The sequence below is a fragment of the Cottoperca gobio genome, chromosome 19, assembly GCF_900634415.1.
Source record: "Cottoperca gobio chromosome 19, fCotGob3.1, whole genome shotgun sequence".
Classification (NCBI taxonomy): domain Eukaryota; kingdom Metazoa; phylum Chordata; class Actinopteri; order Perciformes; family Bovichtidae; genus Cottoperca; species Cottoperca gobio.
Window position 1 is genome coordinate 10,296,562 of NC_041373.1, and position 17,552 is coordinate 10,314,113.

At 41.5% G+C, this 17,552-nt stretch overlaps 1 protein-coding gene across 2 annotated transcripts in view; it reads right to left on the reverse strand.

Moving 5' to 3' along the window:
* dock1 (dedicator of cytokinesis 1) overlaps positions 1–17,552 on the reverse strand; it is a 156,482-nt gene that overhangs the window by 39,572 nt on the left and 99,358 nt on the right. For both annotated transcript variants that reach the window (XM_029455855.1, XM_029455854.1), the window contains 3 exons: positions 12,987–13,088; positions 11,744–11,838; positions 80–158 (listed from right to left, as the gene is read on the reverse strand). In XM_029455855.1, coding sequence (XP_029311715.1) covers positions 80–158; positions 11,744–11,838; positions 12,987–13,088 — 276 coding nt within the window. The remainder of the gene's footprint in view (positions 1–79; positions 159–11,743; positions 11,839–12,986; positions 13,089–17,552) is intronic.

Here is a 17,552-nt window from a genome sequence, read left to right on the forward strand (position 1 = left end):
CATCTGTCTTGAGGAGGGGGGGGGGGTGCAATAGAGGCCTTTTCCAAACAATAACAAAATACTTTCAAAAAGCTCTTACCTGCAGCTCAAAGTTGGTTTGATCCAGAAATTTCTTGTTCAACACTGCTGCATACTGATTAATGGCCCGCAGGAACACTCTGCAAAGAGAACACATTTAAGTCTTCTTACTGATGAAGTAGGATTTTCTTACCCCACTTTGAAATAAAAGGTATAAAATAAAAATAAAAGTCCACTTTAATTGCAATAATACAAATGATATTTAAAAAAATACAAACTTTGGTCAAACTTAAATGTAAATGATATAAAATAATTGGGGAAAGAATATGATTCTAGATGGGAACCCTGTTGTTTGACCCTAAATAAGTGGCACTACTTCCTGCACTGAGCCTTAAACACTGGATTACATTGTATACTTCAGAATCTCCCAATATGAACTCCTTAATTGGTCGACAGTACTTTTAAAGCTGTAGCCAGACAAGAAGAGAAAGTTTGCCCTTCTTTCAAAAAAACAGAACAGAGGTGAAACACAGGTTCAATCTTTCTCTTTGGCAGACTGAGGTACAGAAGGGGCTCGAGGCACTCTGGAAAAAAAAGACGCAATGAGTAGATTTTAATGAGAACACTGTCTTGATGGGTTAATCTACTCTGATGTTGCAGAATTAAATGTTAATAACTTAAGTGGCATGAAGCTTTTAGAGGGGAATTATGATTGCTACTCACAGAGTCAGAGGCCCATTCTCTATTTAACTTCATTCCCTGGCGGAACCAGCCATACAACAATGTGTGTACTAATCTCTAAGAATTACCCACGGAGAAGAAAAAAAGAAGCCTTATCATGAGTGCAAGAAAGCAAATGTCTAGCACAGCATATTCATACCCTGGCTTACTTTATTCAAGGAACTCTCCAGGTTCTTATGATTTCTCAATGTTTCTCAAAACCACGAAGAACAAACTGCAACGAATGATTGCCCGAGGCAGCGTATGAATCAAAATGTGTGATAAAAAGAAATGGCAAGGTGAAACAAGGACAATTGTTATGCCACTTAAGTGGATTGCATCAGGGTTTCATGAGGGGGCAATAAAGCGGCATGAAGATGTAACGCTCATGTAACTGACACTGGCAGGTGCTCAGACATCTGCTGCACGGCCAGCTCCAAGAAGCCCATCCCCCCCCCCCTCCTCACTTAGACATGACCCAACGTAAACCTTTACTTAAACAGGTTAAATCACTGTGGGAATTTAGAAATTCCCCCCACAAGAGGAGCCTCTTACTTCATGCTTCAGCTGCGTGGCAACGAGGGTCCCAGTCACCTGAGCTCACTGGAAGAGTTACATTTCATCGGCATAGAGACAAGACCGGGGATTCCCTCACCGCCCAGTCTATCTGACTTGAACAGGAATAACTATCACTGTTGAGAGGGCAATGCTGTGGGATCTGGGGGTATTTTAAAGCTATACAATATTCATGTCCCACATTCATCTCCATTGCTGACTAAATTCTATCTGGGGCCGATGTGTGATACATATTAAGAGTCACCTTAATCATTAGTTGGAAAGGTTAACTGTCATTGAACACCTTTGGATAAGCCATTAGAAGTCCATTTCTCTGGCTCTCTGGCCTCAGAGTGGGAGACCTTGCACCCCCCTCCCCATCTCCTAAGCACTCAGACAGCTTATTACCAGCATCCTGTCTGCACGAGCACAGGCTCCCCCTCTCTGCACACCTCACTCAATTTTCTGCAGCTGTGAACATGTCAATATAGTTGATGCGCTTAACACTGGACTGTGGGCTGAGGAATATTAATGCTCAATGGGGGCTCATTATGTTCAGCTTTTAATAAAAAAAAAAGGGGGATTTATTATTTGTAGGGCCCAGCAATTTGAAGCCTAGAAGCTTCATTTTTAACATTTTAATAATTTCCAACAGTCTATTAATTGTGTTTAAACCCAGTATTTCTGCACAGTTTCAGATAAAGAGTAGGCTACACTAATATTATCAGTATTAAACTATTCACTGATCATAGGCTCAGACATAGTTTTCAATTGACAGAGCCGAGTTTACAGGTGAAGGGTGAGATGGGTCGAACTCAAAGTCATTCATAATCCCCGACAGCTCTACAGACATTACCAAGGTAGCACACAGTTCCCACTGCTGGGTCGCACAGTGAGTTAAAGAGAGAGATCAATACTCCTCACAGCTTCAGGCTAATTACAGCTACATTTTGCCTGTTGTAATGAACTGTTTCTGCTTGCTCTCCCGTTTCCAGGAGCGGCACTCCTTCACGGTTTCCACAAGAATTGTTTTTGATGACGCTGGCAGATGAAATCTCCTGCGCTCTCTAACACGAATGTTTCCGCAGTACACGTGCGCAAACGTGAGACGCTTTCGATAACCATCGTGTAAGCGCCTCTCTTTCATGTCGCAGTTCACATGACAATGTAAACTGCGTTACCCAAAAGCCTATTTGAAGCCAGCAGTCTGCCTGAGCTCAGACATATAATGGGGCTTTAACGAACAGACAGGACAGTTCCTCTGTGGGCACATCCTGCCATTAATTAAAGTGAAAAAACTTAATGAGGTGGATGAAAATAGAATATACTCCCCCTCACAGTGGGCCCCGACTAAGACACTCCACAAGAGCCATTTCAAACCAGATTAAAGGCTATGCACAGATCATGTTTGGATTCTAAAGCTTTATAAATGTGGGATAAAAAAAAAGTTGGGGTTCTAAAATAAAAGTGAAATACTAACAAAAGCCCTACTTTGTCTGTATATGAGTTAGTCTAAGGGGAATTATTCTGTAAAAAAAAAGATGTAATTACTCTCTAGTCTATAATTAATTGCCGTATTGATTTCAGGGAATATTCTTTGCACAGACACAGCGAAATGTTGTACAGGCTGTGGTGCCACGGCTCTTTTAAGCTTGTATTATTAACAAAGCCAAATGCCAGGGGGAAAGATGCTTGGCTGCCTTGCAACATCTGTGACGGCTGGTCATTATGCTGCGGAGGGAAAATAAGATGCAGAGGGAGAGACGATGACAAACCAGTTCTTTATAACTCCATTGCAACTACAAGTAAAAAATGCTAATGAATGGGGAAATTTAAGCTGCTACTATAAATGTAATCAAATACTTATTCAAAAGGATTTAGGGTTTCTTTTCGCCTTCAGCTGAGCATTTCTGGGGACACCCTGGAAATGTGTAATACCATACCTTCTTATAGCTTTCTGTTTTGTTTTTTTCATCTAAAGTTCAGCAGGGAAATCAAGGTAGCTTTAATAATCTCCAGAATTCACAGGCTTCCCTATTTTCTGCTTAAGGAGACAAAAACATAACTTGGAGATCCTTTAACTTTTTAATTAGGCAGTGAGAAAGCAGCATAGTGCCTCCTTCACATTAGAGTGTGATACTATATACATATGGCATCATTAAGATAAATATGCTCCATCAAACTGTCAGTGTCAGAAAAATTGCCCCATTACCGCTGATTGATGGGCGTGCCGTACATTTACATTTTGGCACAGACAACAGAGGATTTGCTTCTCATGGTCTCGTTGCTTTATTAAAAATGGTTTTTAAATGCGCTAACTTCCTGCACACAGATTTGAGTTCTGTCGGATGATGTGCGCTCCACAGACACCTAGCACATTATGCTAATGAAAAGTTATCAGCAGATCATACTTGCTAATTGAGTTCAGAGAGCATACCCCGATAATGATCACAATCTATTTGCATACTATTGCCGTTAATAGCTGGCGTATCTGCCTGTGCTCAAAGATAAGGCAAGGTCAAAAACCTTCAATATCGGAGCAATTTATTAAATTAGCTTTATTTCAGACTCATGATCATAACATTATCGATTCATCCGTCAACGTATTTTCCTCACGATTCCTTCAGATTCTTGATAAAGTTTATCGTGGCTGTTCAGATAAACTATGTCGTCAGAATGTATACCGAGTAACACACCCCAGGGAAGCTAAAGGAAGCTCTAATGACTCTGAAATATCACTGGGCTCGGCAGCGCTGCTCTCATCTGCTCGACCTTTCCATTTGCGCTGAGGGGAAAAAGAACTCACTTCCCTCACTTTAACATTAAAAACCACTTTAAGCAAAAATAGCTCTTAAATCTAGCCGGGTTAATGGTGCCAAAATAAAATCTTAGCACAAGATACAACACGGGTCTTATATTTTAAAAGCTGAATTCCATTCAGTCCTTTAATTAATATGTCTGGAGCTGTAAATGGTGGTTTGTGCTGAAACACTACAAACACAGCCTTAAATGAAAGATGTAAACTAGTGATGATACATTTGAGTTGTAATGCTATTTATTAAGTGACATATATACAGCATTATTATTATTATTATTATTATTATTAAGCAAAATAATATTAGAACTGCAACAATTAGTTGATCGACGTAAAAATAATGTCAGAAAATTCTATTTTCAGACTCAAATTGTTGCTTTTCTTTGTGTTATGTCATATTAAACTGAATATCTTTGTATTTTTAATATCTTGTACTTTGAGAAACTCAGATGGACATTTTTCACTATTTTCTAAAAGGCCAAACAATCAAATTAAAGAAACATTGCAGATTAATCAATAATAATAATAAAAAAAAAAAAGAATCGGTAGTTGCAGTGAGTAATATAGTAATACAAGAAATATACAAATCATAATATATTAGGTTTTTCAGATCTCTTTGAAGTCACCAGAATGCATTTTTGTGTAGAAAACTGAACTGACAATAGAAGCCAAGTCAAAGATTACTTTAGATATGTGTGTTTGTGAGATGCGACTCATAGAATGTGTATGTGGGACCGTATAAAATGAGATGATAGGATTCCTGACTGACCCCACGGGCCACTAAGGGCTCATCAGTCATGCGAGTCAAGCTGCGATCCCTTTGACTTGGCAGAGCTGAAGACAACTTAGCCTCCGCCGGCCTATAAACACAGAGTGATCTGAGATGTAACAACATAAGGCTGCACTACATCCAGGCCAAACGCTTGTGAAAAGGTGAACTGATTACTAATGAGGCAACTTGGGCCGATTCAGACAGAACTCCAAATACCAGGGAACAGTAAAACTCCCACTTTCTGCACATTAGTCAGAGTGTTAGCGAAGTTCATGTTGATAATAAAGCATTTTTCAAAAGTTATCAGATGAATCACAAAGCAATTAAAAAAAGATTCTAACTGTCTAAACCTTTTAACATTTTGTCTATTAAATACAAACGATGTGCCTGGAGCAAACTAGAAGAGGGAAGAATAAAAGCATTTGGACTTTTTTGGCACGCAAAACATTTAGAGGAAAAATGTTCACACTGTCTGACGCTCTTTTGATGAAGACATGTTTTATGCAGTGAAACTGTTTACTTGGATCCATGGACAACCGTTACATCCAGTGTATTAGAGAAGATTATATATGGTCTTAGCATATGGGCAGACTTGTCCTTTTTAGTCCATGTTGATTGAAGTGTGCATCAATGCTGATCTGAACGCCAAATTAAACACGCATCAGAAATGCAGTCATGGAATGGGGTTTGACACCATGTTGATCTAAAGACAGTAATTGGGCCATCAAAGTGAAAGGAGCATTGGGCGAGTGTTACAGCAAACATGTCAGTGATGTTCGGAGAGGAAAAACAGAAATGAGCTGCAGCATATTCACTGGGTCTCCGATGAAGCGTCTGCCTCAGTGTAGTTAGTGATTCTTATTTTAAATCCGACAGAGAAAATGTAATTTCACTTGTCTGGCAGCGGGGGAATAAAGTCAAGGTCATCTCAAATACAGTGTAAACTATCGTCCCCTGCATGTTATTGGTAACTGCTTCTTTGCAGATTAAGAATTTACAAACGACACATACATCTTATAAACTGTGATGCACATGCTGAATACTTCCACTCAGGGCTCCGGTGAGGTCAGCTCCGGTTGACAGATTAGTTTTAACTACACAGTGAGCCACCCTGCTGCTTTATTGATAATGACTTTAATAAAAACCATGTTGGAGAGAAATCACATCAGATTTTGTCGCTCCTCAGGGGACACGATTTAAAGGCCAGCTGACAGGATACACTCAAGTGCACTGCACTCACACAACAATGTTAACTCGCGTGAGTCGTCTGTAAAGCTGTGTTTTAATCTTATTATTGCAGAATTAGCACTCCAAAAAAATACACAAAAGAGAGAGAGCGAGAGTAGACAACTGTCACCTGCATTAACAAAGCAGCATGTAAAAGGTCAAGCTGTTCTTTGCCGCTCACAATGCCAAAAAGCTGAGGCTTGAGAAACACTGGCAGCGTGCACAGATCATTTGGGAGGCTTATTGTCGTATCTATGTAGCTATATATAGTATGTGCTGCTTAATCCTTTACTGGAGGTTAATAAAACTCTTCAGAAATATGCGCTCAGCGGTCGCACCGTGAGTTGCACATCACTTGCACCCGTCTCAAGGTCTGATTCACAAAAAGATGGTTGCGTTAATGATACTACAGCGCGAACACAGGCCATAAAGTTTTGCCCTTTTTGGGAAGATTATTTATTTACTCGTTTAAACGATATTTTTTCAGAAATGACATGCAAGAGAAATGTATTCATTCATTTTTCATGACACGACTGTCACGGCGTCCTGTCGCTGCGTCCTGAAAATAAATGAGTTTGAGCCGAGCGTGACGATGCCTTTGCCTGGCTACGATCACTGTTGCCATGATCACTGAAAAGTCTGAGTGACACCCTTTATGACTAAATGCGCTTACAGTTCATCACCAACTCTCTGATGACACTAATAGTTTAACTAGTGCTGATCTTTGGACTGGTTTTGCGACGAGACTCATTTGCATAGCAGGGGCCAATTTTGCGACAAACGTTTGCATATTCCACAATATAAGGAATTTTTTTGTGAATTTGCCCCACAGATGTGTGTTTATGTCTACACCGAGCTAAACTAATGCAGTCTGATACACCAGACCTCCACATTCCTGAGCTAGGCGCACTTAATAAATTAGCAGCCGAGTGTATATGACACTAACTAAAACATGTTTTTGAAGTTGATGTCTTTGAAGTTCCCTGATGGAGCTTGAAGGGATTTCAAGGATGTTGCCATTGTTTGAGGCCCACAGGACCAGGCAACAAGTAGAGGTTCTCAACTAGCACTCTTTCACCTTAAAAAGATAGTGTGTCAAATACAGATACCCATAAGCCCACACGGTCTTTGTTTGTTTTGTTTCATCTTGGTAGGCGATGTGTTGTACGGGGAAAAGGGGATCGCCACATCATTGCCAGGCTTTTCCCTCTCTGCGAGTCCTCCTTCCTTTCCTGCCTTCCAGAGCTGCCCTTCAGGTCCTGGATTAGTCATGGAGAGAACTCCAAACGGCAGCCATCCAGCTTCAGAAACCCTCTCCTAATGAGTCTGTGAGGGACTGATGGCACGGGTTATCCAGTTAAAGAGCTGCTTCTTCAGCTCGTCTGGGCTTTTATCTTTTCATCTGCCACGCTGGGCTCTCTGAGAACTCCCCATTCATCTCTCAATCTACCATTCTTACACATAATTAACCGCTCTGCAAGAAACTTTGGATGTCATTTGGGGAAATTAAGTGATTTGGAGAAGGTCATCTGATGTTACCACACATCTAATTCATTAAGAGTTTGATCACGTGTCCTAATAAGCCTGTAAGGCCAGGAAAAGACGTGTTATGTATTCTTTTGCATGTCGATCAAAGATAAAAAAATTATAAAATGACCGCAAGAAAACCGCTGTTCGGTTAATCTCCACATTTTGTTCATAAAACAGTGTATTCTACCTTTAAAATTCATTGTAACCTTTAAAAGATGCATCACAATATCTTACTTTATTGGATAACTCAGTGGTTCCCAAAGTAAGGGGTGCGTAGAGCTTTAAAAAATACAGGTCAAAGCTGGACATTGAAAATTAACCACTGGGTTAAATGTAGTGACATTTAAGCTGTTCTCTTTGAGAATTAAACACTTTATCAATTTGTTCAATTTGACTGATTGCAATTGATCATCAACATAATTTTTCTGTTATTTATGTGTTTCGGTTGTTGCAACATCACCAGGTGTTCAAATGCTTTGCCTTACGACTGGAAGACAAAAAAAACATTGCCAATGAACATTGGTCAGAGTGATGATGATGACAGCACTTAGTATGCAGTGATTCAGCAAATCTCGGGATATAAGGTTGAAGAGCACGGAGCTCTTGAAACGTTGACTATGCAAATCTGTGAAGGAGCACATTAAGCTGACTGTACAAAGCGGCCAGCAGCTGTTTTCTTATAAAAAAAAAAAAAAAAAGTGATGCAAGGCTTTTCATCCCTGAGAGAAAACCGACAGTAACTATAGCGCTTAAGCAAATGCCAACATGTGCTAATTCAGTAAGTGTTCTCTAACACAAATCAAGGTTTGCCTTCAGGGTACTTGTACCTCTAAAAAGACAAGAATAAATTCACATTGAACGTCATATCTGCTTTCCTGAAGCGCCTGTAATATTGCCGCTTCTAATAAAAAGCTTTAATTGTTTGATTGTTTAAGTACTTCTTAATCTTTTTGTTTCATTTTACGATGAATTTGCAACAAAGTTAGCTAAAATGCTTCTTCTTCTTCAAAATGTAGGTCTGTTGCATTATACCAGACAAGCCAAGAATGGGAACAACAGGTGCGACTTCAAGGTCAGGATCATCAGAGCCTTTGTGACCTTGTTCAAGTGTGAGTCTATCGCTACTGCCAGTTAGCTGTCACTGTTAAGCCGTGGTCAGTCAACATGAAAGAAGTGGCAGTCAATGCCTGATGCCGTTTTTTCCTCAGGGCAATTAGAGATCATACATCAGTTTACAACCTGGAGGAAGTAAGAGGCGACGGCTGGACGAGAAGGAGTGGGAGGGAACGACTTCTCTGCTTCGGCTGATGCCCATCTCATTAGTGGTGCTATCCTGATGTGTGGACATAAAAGATCCGTCCGCTGGTGCCGTGGGTGGCTGAATGTGGCATGTGTGGATAGCCCAGAAAACAGGACACTGTGAAGAAGGACTGAGGGATCTTCAGATGTGCTTCACAAGGCTTCCGAATCCATTTCTAAATGTTCTTAAATATGTCAACTGAGTCATGAAAAAAGTGCATGTTTTAAAGCACTTGACAAAAGCAGCAACAACATTTTTAAAGCTCTACTAATCGAGATGTTTATATCGACAAAGAGAATGTCGCTTATAGTCGTGAACCTACATAGAACAATCTACTCTCCAGTTACCCTAAGTTATAGAGCTTAACATCTTGTAGCTAACTGTTCTACATTTGGTTGAGTCTCACCACTCATTAATCCTTTTCCCGGCAGCGGCAGGCAGCTGTTTCCAGCAAACAAGCTCTGATACACACGATCTACCCAGCACTAATGGGACAGACAGAGTTAACAACTAGCTGGTGTAAATCTCAAGAGCCAGATATGTTCTCAGAGGTTGGTGGGGACCAAAACCGGGCTAAAAAGGAAAGCAAATATTGGCCTTCTATTGAATTCTAAAGTTGGATAAAAACCGAAATGAACACAGTCCTGAAAGATATAAATGAACTTCAGGATGAAGTATTGGTCTAGTTCAATGCTACAGCCTCTAAGAGGCGAGTCTTTTAAGCTGGCAGAGACTGCTGTGAATTCAATCAAACTCCGGTGCTCTGGTATTCAAAGAGTGTGCCGCGATAGAGTGCGACGTACACACAAACACAAACACACACACACACACACACACACACACACACACACACACACACACACAGCTTCTATGCCCTTAGATAGATAATGCAAAAACATTCATAGCCATCTCATGGGATGAATGAACGTGTCACCTTGGGTGGGGAGTGGGAAACAACCGATCAAACGAACTCTGACGGACGGCGAAACATGAAAGAGTTTGGCTAATTGGTCGCAAAGCTGACACCAGCAGTGCTCAAACAGGCTCAGGTATAAAGACTATGAGATGAGTCAGACTTTGACAGGCTTATTTATCACCGAGTTGAACAATGATTCAACTCCAGCAAGTGGCTGAATGCGGCGACTAGAATGCAGATTGAATCCAGCGGCTGTCACAAACAAGTACAAGTAGACAAAGGGTTCGATTGGGAAATATTCTGCTGAGGCAAGGGAAATGGCACATCGGCCTCTAGACAGAGTCAAAAATAAAACATTTTGCACACTAGCAAGCATGATCTGAGAACGAACTGCTTGGGAGCTCGATGATGCTCGTCGTATCCCGAAAAAAGCTGCTTCAGAAAGTGCAGGATCACAGTGAGTGCGTGTTTGAGCGAGCTTGTTAGTCCAGTGCATGCACGTCAAAGTGTTCTTGATGTGTGTGTGTGTGTGTGTGTGTGTGTGTGTATGTATGTGTGTGTGTGTGTGTGTGTGGCTTGAGAGGGTCAGGACTACATGTTTTTACACCAACACTGCAGCACAGTCTACAGCAGAACAGATGTGACTTACACAGGGGAGAATCCTCACCAAGCTACGGCGATATCACCGCCATTGTGAGCAACTCAGGTGGCTGATGATGTTGTTTAGAAGGGTGGGTGTGAATTCCAAGAAGGGATCTGGCTTGTAGCAATCAAATGGACTGATGAAAGTAATAGAAACTAAATTGAATAGCAATGCAATCTCAAGTCAAATATCCTAGCTGGTGATGATGTTGGGATGGTTTTTGGAAGGAGTCAGTGAGCAGGGAGTCAAAGCGACGAGTCAACGAGGGGCTGCTTCTGTAGACTCTGCACCTGCCGTAAATGGTCACTCCAACAGAAACAGCTCCAGGTACTCTGTTGTAATGTGAAACGTCTAGTTATTGTTAAATGTTGGTTTTCCTCATTGTTTTTTTTGTCTGATGCATGTTCCACTCCATCGACTTTTACACATCAAAGTGTGTTTCCAGGGGTTTTGTGTGGAGCCTTTTTGTTGCTCCAAAGGGAGCTGCGTGAAATCTGATAGGTTCAAGTGATGTCACTTTAGTCGGAATTGCTCAAGGCTTAAGAGGGAAACAATCTGGAGGTAAAAAAGAGGTGATGGTACCAGACCTCTGACAATGTTATAGTGGTGCGATGCTAAAACTGTGTAGTCTTTGTACGGATATGTCAAATTTCTCAGTGACCCCGTGGTCTGTTCAAAACACATCTAGCAGTTTCATAAATGCATAAATGCTGTTGGGGAAAAGGGACTTTTCTTTCTTCGTTATCGAAGACACTGACTTGAGGTTTCAGCTGTAGTTGTGACATTACATAATGGAGCACTACACTACAACACATTCTGGAATGTCTCTCCAGAAAAAAGAGCCTTTAAGTGTATAAAATCACAGCTCTCGACTAAACTCCGAAACTACAAAGCACATTTGGTTTCATTCTTTTTTTTTCAACAAAAGTGGAATGAGGCAAGGTTCACATTAATAAAACAGAAGGCCGTGGCAGCACAACAAGCAACAAAGTAAAGAGATGCAGAGACTAAGCTTGGAGATTAGCAGGCAGCATACACCCGAGCATCTATAATTCATGGGATTGTTTGCGTCTGCGCTGACTGCTCATTTGATCGCTACACTGCTGAGGCCTTGTGCCGATATTTGCATGGAGAGAAAAATATCCTTACCCGCTTCTGACTGGTGTTCCTTAGCAACAACAGTGTAGGGGGCTTTAAAGCATTATGCTTTATGTGAGTGTATGTGCGTCCAGTGGTGTCGTACTTACTTATTTTGCATCATGTTCATTATGACCCAGTCTGAGGGGTAGACGTTCTTCCCAATGAGATCTTTAAACATGATAAATGTTTCCATTAGGAAGTCCTGCAAGACAGAGAAAAGTTTGCAAAAGAGGAAAACGGTTATTCTTCCCACCTGAAATGTACCATCAGGAGTTTGTGACATTCGTTTTTTGGGTCAACGTGACCAATAATCCAGCGTGTTGTTAATCTTCTCACGGGAAAAACTGTTCTTGTGATATTTAGGTAACAAACTGGATCCACAATTATCAGCTGTTAAAGCATAACATGACAACTTGATAATAAAGTTCAGTCTCTTCTCTAAAGCAACTTTCAAATTCTGTCTACGAAGTCATTAACTTTTTTGTCACACCTTCAATAGCTTTCCCCTTAATAAGAGTTGCAGCTAAATCCCCCAAAAAACATAAATATGTATGTAAATCTATTTCTGGCTGTAGATGTTTCCGTCCTGGGTGAATCCCTGTGCTTTGCGGTGGCGTGTTTAGAGAACAACTGCAAAACAACAGGGTCCTTTGGGCTGCCTCCAGTTCTGAAATGTGGATATGGCCCACGCCAGCTTCAGGAACAATACATCTGTGGGAAGAACCAGCTTCATCACAGTGATTGTTTATCCTGCTATGGGAACTAGACATGCGGCCTAAAAACAAACCCTGTGTACAATCATGAAGGTCAGACGGTTATATTCTTTTTTTCAGTCACCTGAAAAAAATATCATAGAGAAATAAATACTGCTTTTCAGACTAAAGATGACACACAAGCTCAATCAAGTACAACAGTAATAGCTACTTGGATTATGAAGCTTTACCTGTACTATAAATCTTGTTTGTTGGGATAAAAGGTAAACAGTGGGTCAGAGTAGAGTAACATAATGCTAACATGGCAGCAGATAGTAGAGAAAGACGGCTTGGAGGGAAGAATTATTCAGAGATGTATCCCTCCTCCACAACTTGTTGGCTGCAATGAGTGATCTGCTTCCCTTATGAGTTACTATTATCAAGAGCATGCTGTGCATGTAACAGCCTGAGAGCAAGGTCTAACATAAATTCAATTTCATACTTTATTGTGGCGGAAAAACAGTTTAACTTTTGATTTGTAGAAAAAGAAAACAGAGCACAAATGATCCTGAACCACGGGGCCTGGGGGTTAACTTCCTACATGACAATGTAGCCCAAAGAGTCTCATCTAGTAGACACAGTGGTAAGGTGTACTCACCACCACATCACTCCTTATCTTCCCAAAGGTGCTGATCAGATGAGCGTAATGATAGTCTTCCATCTGCCTCAGAGTGGCGGTCATGCTGGCCACGAAGCTCCCCTGGAGAAGAGAAGAGAAGCTCCATTCAATTCACAATCAACTTCACATTGAAGGCTGAGGACGGAAAGACTCGGTGCATGTGATTTTGATGGATGCTGGACTAGCTGTGTTGATTGGGTGTGAATAGTGAAGCAGGCCTGGCCTCCCAGATTTGAAGAAAGGAGGCGCCCTCACTCAGTGGGTGATCTCATTAACCTGCTGGCCTCCTTACAGTGCGCCGTCCCGGCTCTGGTTAGCACGCTGTACGTGTGCTGCAGATGAGCCGAGAGCAGATAAGGGAAGGCGAATGCGTGTTAGGCTTGGCGGAGACAGGTTGCCGCTGCCATCAAGTGTCCTGCCGGTGATGTCTGGACAAAGGCCGAGGCACACTTGGAGAAAAGAACTGGGAATGTATTGAAATATGTTTTGGAGGGGCCCTGCTCGACTGCATGTGTGACTGGATTGAGTTGATGCTTGTTTAAGGTCGACAGTTAGGTGGAAAATCACAGGAGTGGATGAATCCAGCGCGGAATTTATACAGAGAATCATGATAATCAGCTACCAAGAGACTCCTACTAGAACCAAAGATTTACACAGATGGGAAAGAGATTACGTCGTAAGTGGATTTATTTCGCTAACGAAAGATGCACTGCTAATTATAATACACCGAAACAATAAGTTACAGAATTTGCATAAATACTTTTGAAGATTAAGAACATACAGTATTACTATTGGAACTCTCCCAGACAGTTTTACCTTGACGAGTTGAACAAAGAAAAATGCACTAAAGATAAGAGAAAGCAATTAAAACTGCTTTGTCTCAGCATGCATGAATAAATCCAAGGTGTGATAAACATCGAGATGCACAAGCGTTACAGGTGACTTGTCTATCTCCAACAGAGAAACTCCTGGAGTATATCACAGGGTTGAGATTGACCTTGCACGAACACACACGCGCCTTTAACTTGAGCTACCAAAAGCAATGACCTAAAGAGAAAGTTCAAAAGGAAGAAATAATAAGGTCAAAAGGAATATTTTCCAATTTGATATCTCTGTAACTGATTTATTTTTCAATGTTTGACTGAAAGCATACGTCTTTACAAAGATGCACAAAGCAGCTTTTATACACGTTTTTAAGACGTTAAAGGTTTATGTTTGTTGACGTCGTCTGTGAAACAGAGTGAATTTGAGCAAAGCGGACGTGTATTTTGAGTTACGGTGAGATTAGACCTCAATAACGCCATCCCGTTTTCCACGACTAATCAGCTGAACAAACCCCGGGTTGGGACTTTAATCTGGACAGGGACTACCTCAGTGAAGTGAGGACTGTTAATGCAGCTCTCATGTGGCTGACATAACTCAGCTGCTTCATAGTAGTTAATCTCACAAGGCATTCTGTTTCGCTGGAGAAGCTCTCCTTGAGCTGTAATTAGGCTTGACCCACCAAAACACACACACACACACACACACACACACACACACACACACACACACACACACACACACACACACACACACACACACACACACACACACACACACACACACACACACACACACACACACACACATTCCAATTCTGTTATTCTGATTGTGGTTATAGTCTGCTCAGTTTCCAGTACAGCATGTCATAATATCCTTAGACAAAGGTTAATTATTATTGTTCATAAGTATGGCAATTACCAAATCAACAGTAATAATATGATAAATCATGCTCAAGACACCAAAAACAATCCCTAATGAAAACGTTCTGCTTTGTGGAGCCGATGGCCGCTTCACTTCCCTCCTTCAGCGACGCTTCGCAGTGTGACTCATGTTGTATTAATATGGAAATGATTTTTTTCTCAAGCACAGAGGGCAAGACTATTTCATCTGGGTGGGCATGTAAGCCTCACTTCTGCAGCATTAAAAAAGATGGAGAACAAATTAAGACAGAGATCTGATTAGAAAACACCAAAGAGACAAGTGTGTATTAAGTGTGTAAAAGACACATTTCTGTCACGCTTCTGTCACGTCTTATTCTCTGCACTAGAGAACAAAGGATGACGTTACTTAATCAGAAGCATATGGATAACCTCTGACACTGAGTTAAAGGTAGGCTCGTGGCATTAGTGTAGTTGGGGGAAGATTTAGCATGAAGCAGTATTATTCAAAGACTTGTTATTGAAGTCGTAGTTCCCAGATCCAGAAGTCTGACTGGCGTGGCAATTCCCACCACATTGGGCAGTAATTTAATAAATAAAATGAGCGACGGATTCAAAGTAGGCAGCAGTCTTTAGAAGTCATTGCCGCCTCTTGCAGCGTCTCCGCTCACCACGTAGACTTAGATCAGCTGGAAGGGTATCCCACGATCGTTCATTCTTTGTATTTCTTGAGCTGTGAACAAATCCCCGAGAGAAGGGGCCTTCAGAGCAAACTTAGCATGCTGTAAGCCTCAGTGTGGGGCTTGCCATGAGGCACCAGCGCTGATTACAGTAGTGTAAGCCCCTTCAGATTATTCCCAACGTTCAATCAAGACTGCCAACAACACAGGCATACAAACAAGCAATGTCACTATTGATTTTATTGCTGAAACGTGTTAATCATGAATCTTAAGCTTCCCATCGAAAGGTATTGCGGCTGGAGGCGGTAGGGTCAGCTGGCAAAAACCTGATGGCACATTAAATACAGTTGTGGAATCTGGATATACTTCCAGCTTGACGTGATTTGGAGTGGAAGATATCTCTCCCTGAAAAAGGGATTCAGACGTTTCACTGTGCAGCGATTAAGGTCTAAATGCGGAACAGGAACACATGCCACACCAGCTGTTAAGGGCTAATATGAGAAATAGAGACGTGGGGCATGACGGAAAATGGATAGGTTCAGGTATGCTGCTTTCCAGCTCTTGCAGTTGATAAGTGCTTAATGCGATAGTCCTCGCTGTCATACAGCTGACTCCACAGGTCCATCGGAGTGGCCAGTGAACAAGAAGAACTCTTATGGCTCACACTTTTATTGCCGGGGTAATCCTGGTGGCGTAACCATGACAATGCGTTTGATTAATTTTTTTCAAGCCTGAAAGACGGTGGGAAATCAAATAAGGCAGGCGAAAGAAAAGAAGAGTTTGGAGAGGACGAAAGCGGGGCTTATCGAGTCTGATGGGCGACGGAGGTTTGTGAGCTGCAGAGAGGAGCGATACTAGAGGGAGAGATGCAGACAAATCCCCCCCCCCCATAAGTATGCACAATGCCTTATGAATCTATTGCAGTAATACTGATACTATGTCAAAAGATAGATGTGAAATTGTGGAAACAACACCACACTTGTCAGTAATGATGCAGAATGATGATAAATGTCCAAAGTTGTAATTTTCTAAGCACAAGCGCGCCCTAACGAGTCATGAAGGGATCCAAGAGAGCAATTTGAGACAAAGCTCATGACCTCGAATAGTACACGAGCAAAGCAAACCATCATTTTCAGATCGCTCATTGAGCTTCCACGGGAGATGATGAAGCACCTGAAGCACAGGAGAAAAAGAAATGCTCAAGATGTTTACGGAAGTCAGTCATTTAACACTTGAGCCCGTCATCAATCTTTGTAGCATTTATCTACCCAAACAATTGCTCAAGCTAAACAATAACCAGAGAACTTCACGATTGATATCTATCACAATGTCCAGAAGCTGCAGATTTCCAAAACCCCTGCCTCCATATCCATCTTAGGCTTTAGGGCAAATGAGGCAGAATTCTTAGCGGAAATGAAAAAGTGGTGATTAGAGGGAAGGGCCAGATCCATCATACGCTGCTCTGTAGCTCGCATCTCTCTGATAATTCATCTCACTTTAGCGCCTGACGGCAAAGAAGCGAGAATTGATGTTTGCTGTACTAGTAAAGGGTTGCCCCATAAACAGAGCATTGTTTTAAGACTTTAATTAAGCCAGTGGGGAAATGGCACGTCGGTCTCTAGAGACGTAGACCGGGAGCCTCAACGCGTCTCTGGAGGAGAGAAAACTGACACAGGAAGATGATGAGGAGGAGGGGGACGACCAAAAGGGACAAAAAAGACTGCCTCTTTCTTTCTATTAGCTTCAGGCATGATGAAGTATGAATTTTCTGGCTCATTACAACGGAAATTACACGAGCACACAGAAAGCCTCACACGGTCACTATCCATTTAATCGGGAGCGGGATGAAGACACTCCTCCTATTCAAACAGACTCGAGTGATCCACACAATGATGGAAGCTACAGGATGATGGGTTTCTTTTGCTGGCAGAGGCAACCGACAGCACACAATAAGATCTCACAAGGGTTTGTATCTTCACATAAAGTAGAATTAGAATAGCATTGTTGCAGCGGAGATTCAAAAATTTCCAGTGATGTGATTTTCTGAGCATAATTAAAATGTGAAACTGCGTCAATAGTCTCGTATTGGGAAGAAAAAGAGGAGACATACAAATATATAAAAATGTATAAATTAGCTGGAGGACAAGTGTCTTCTGCTGATG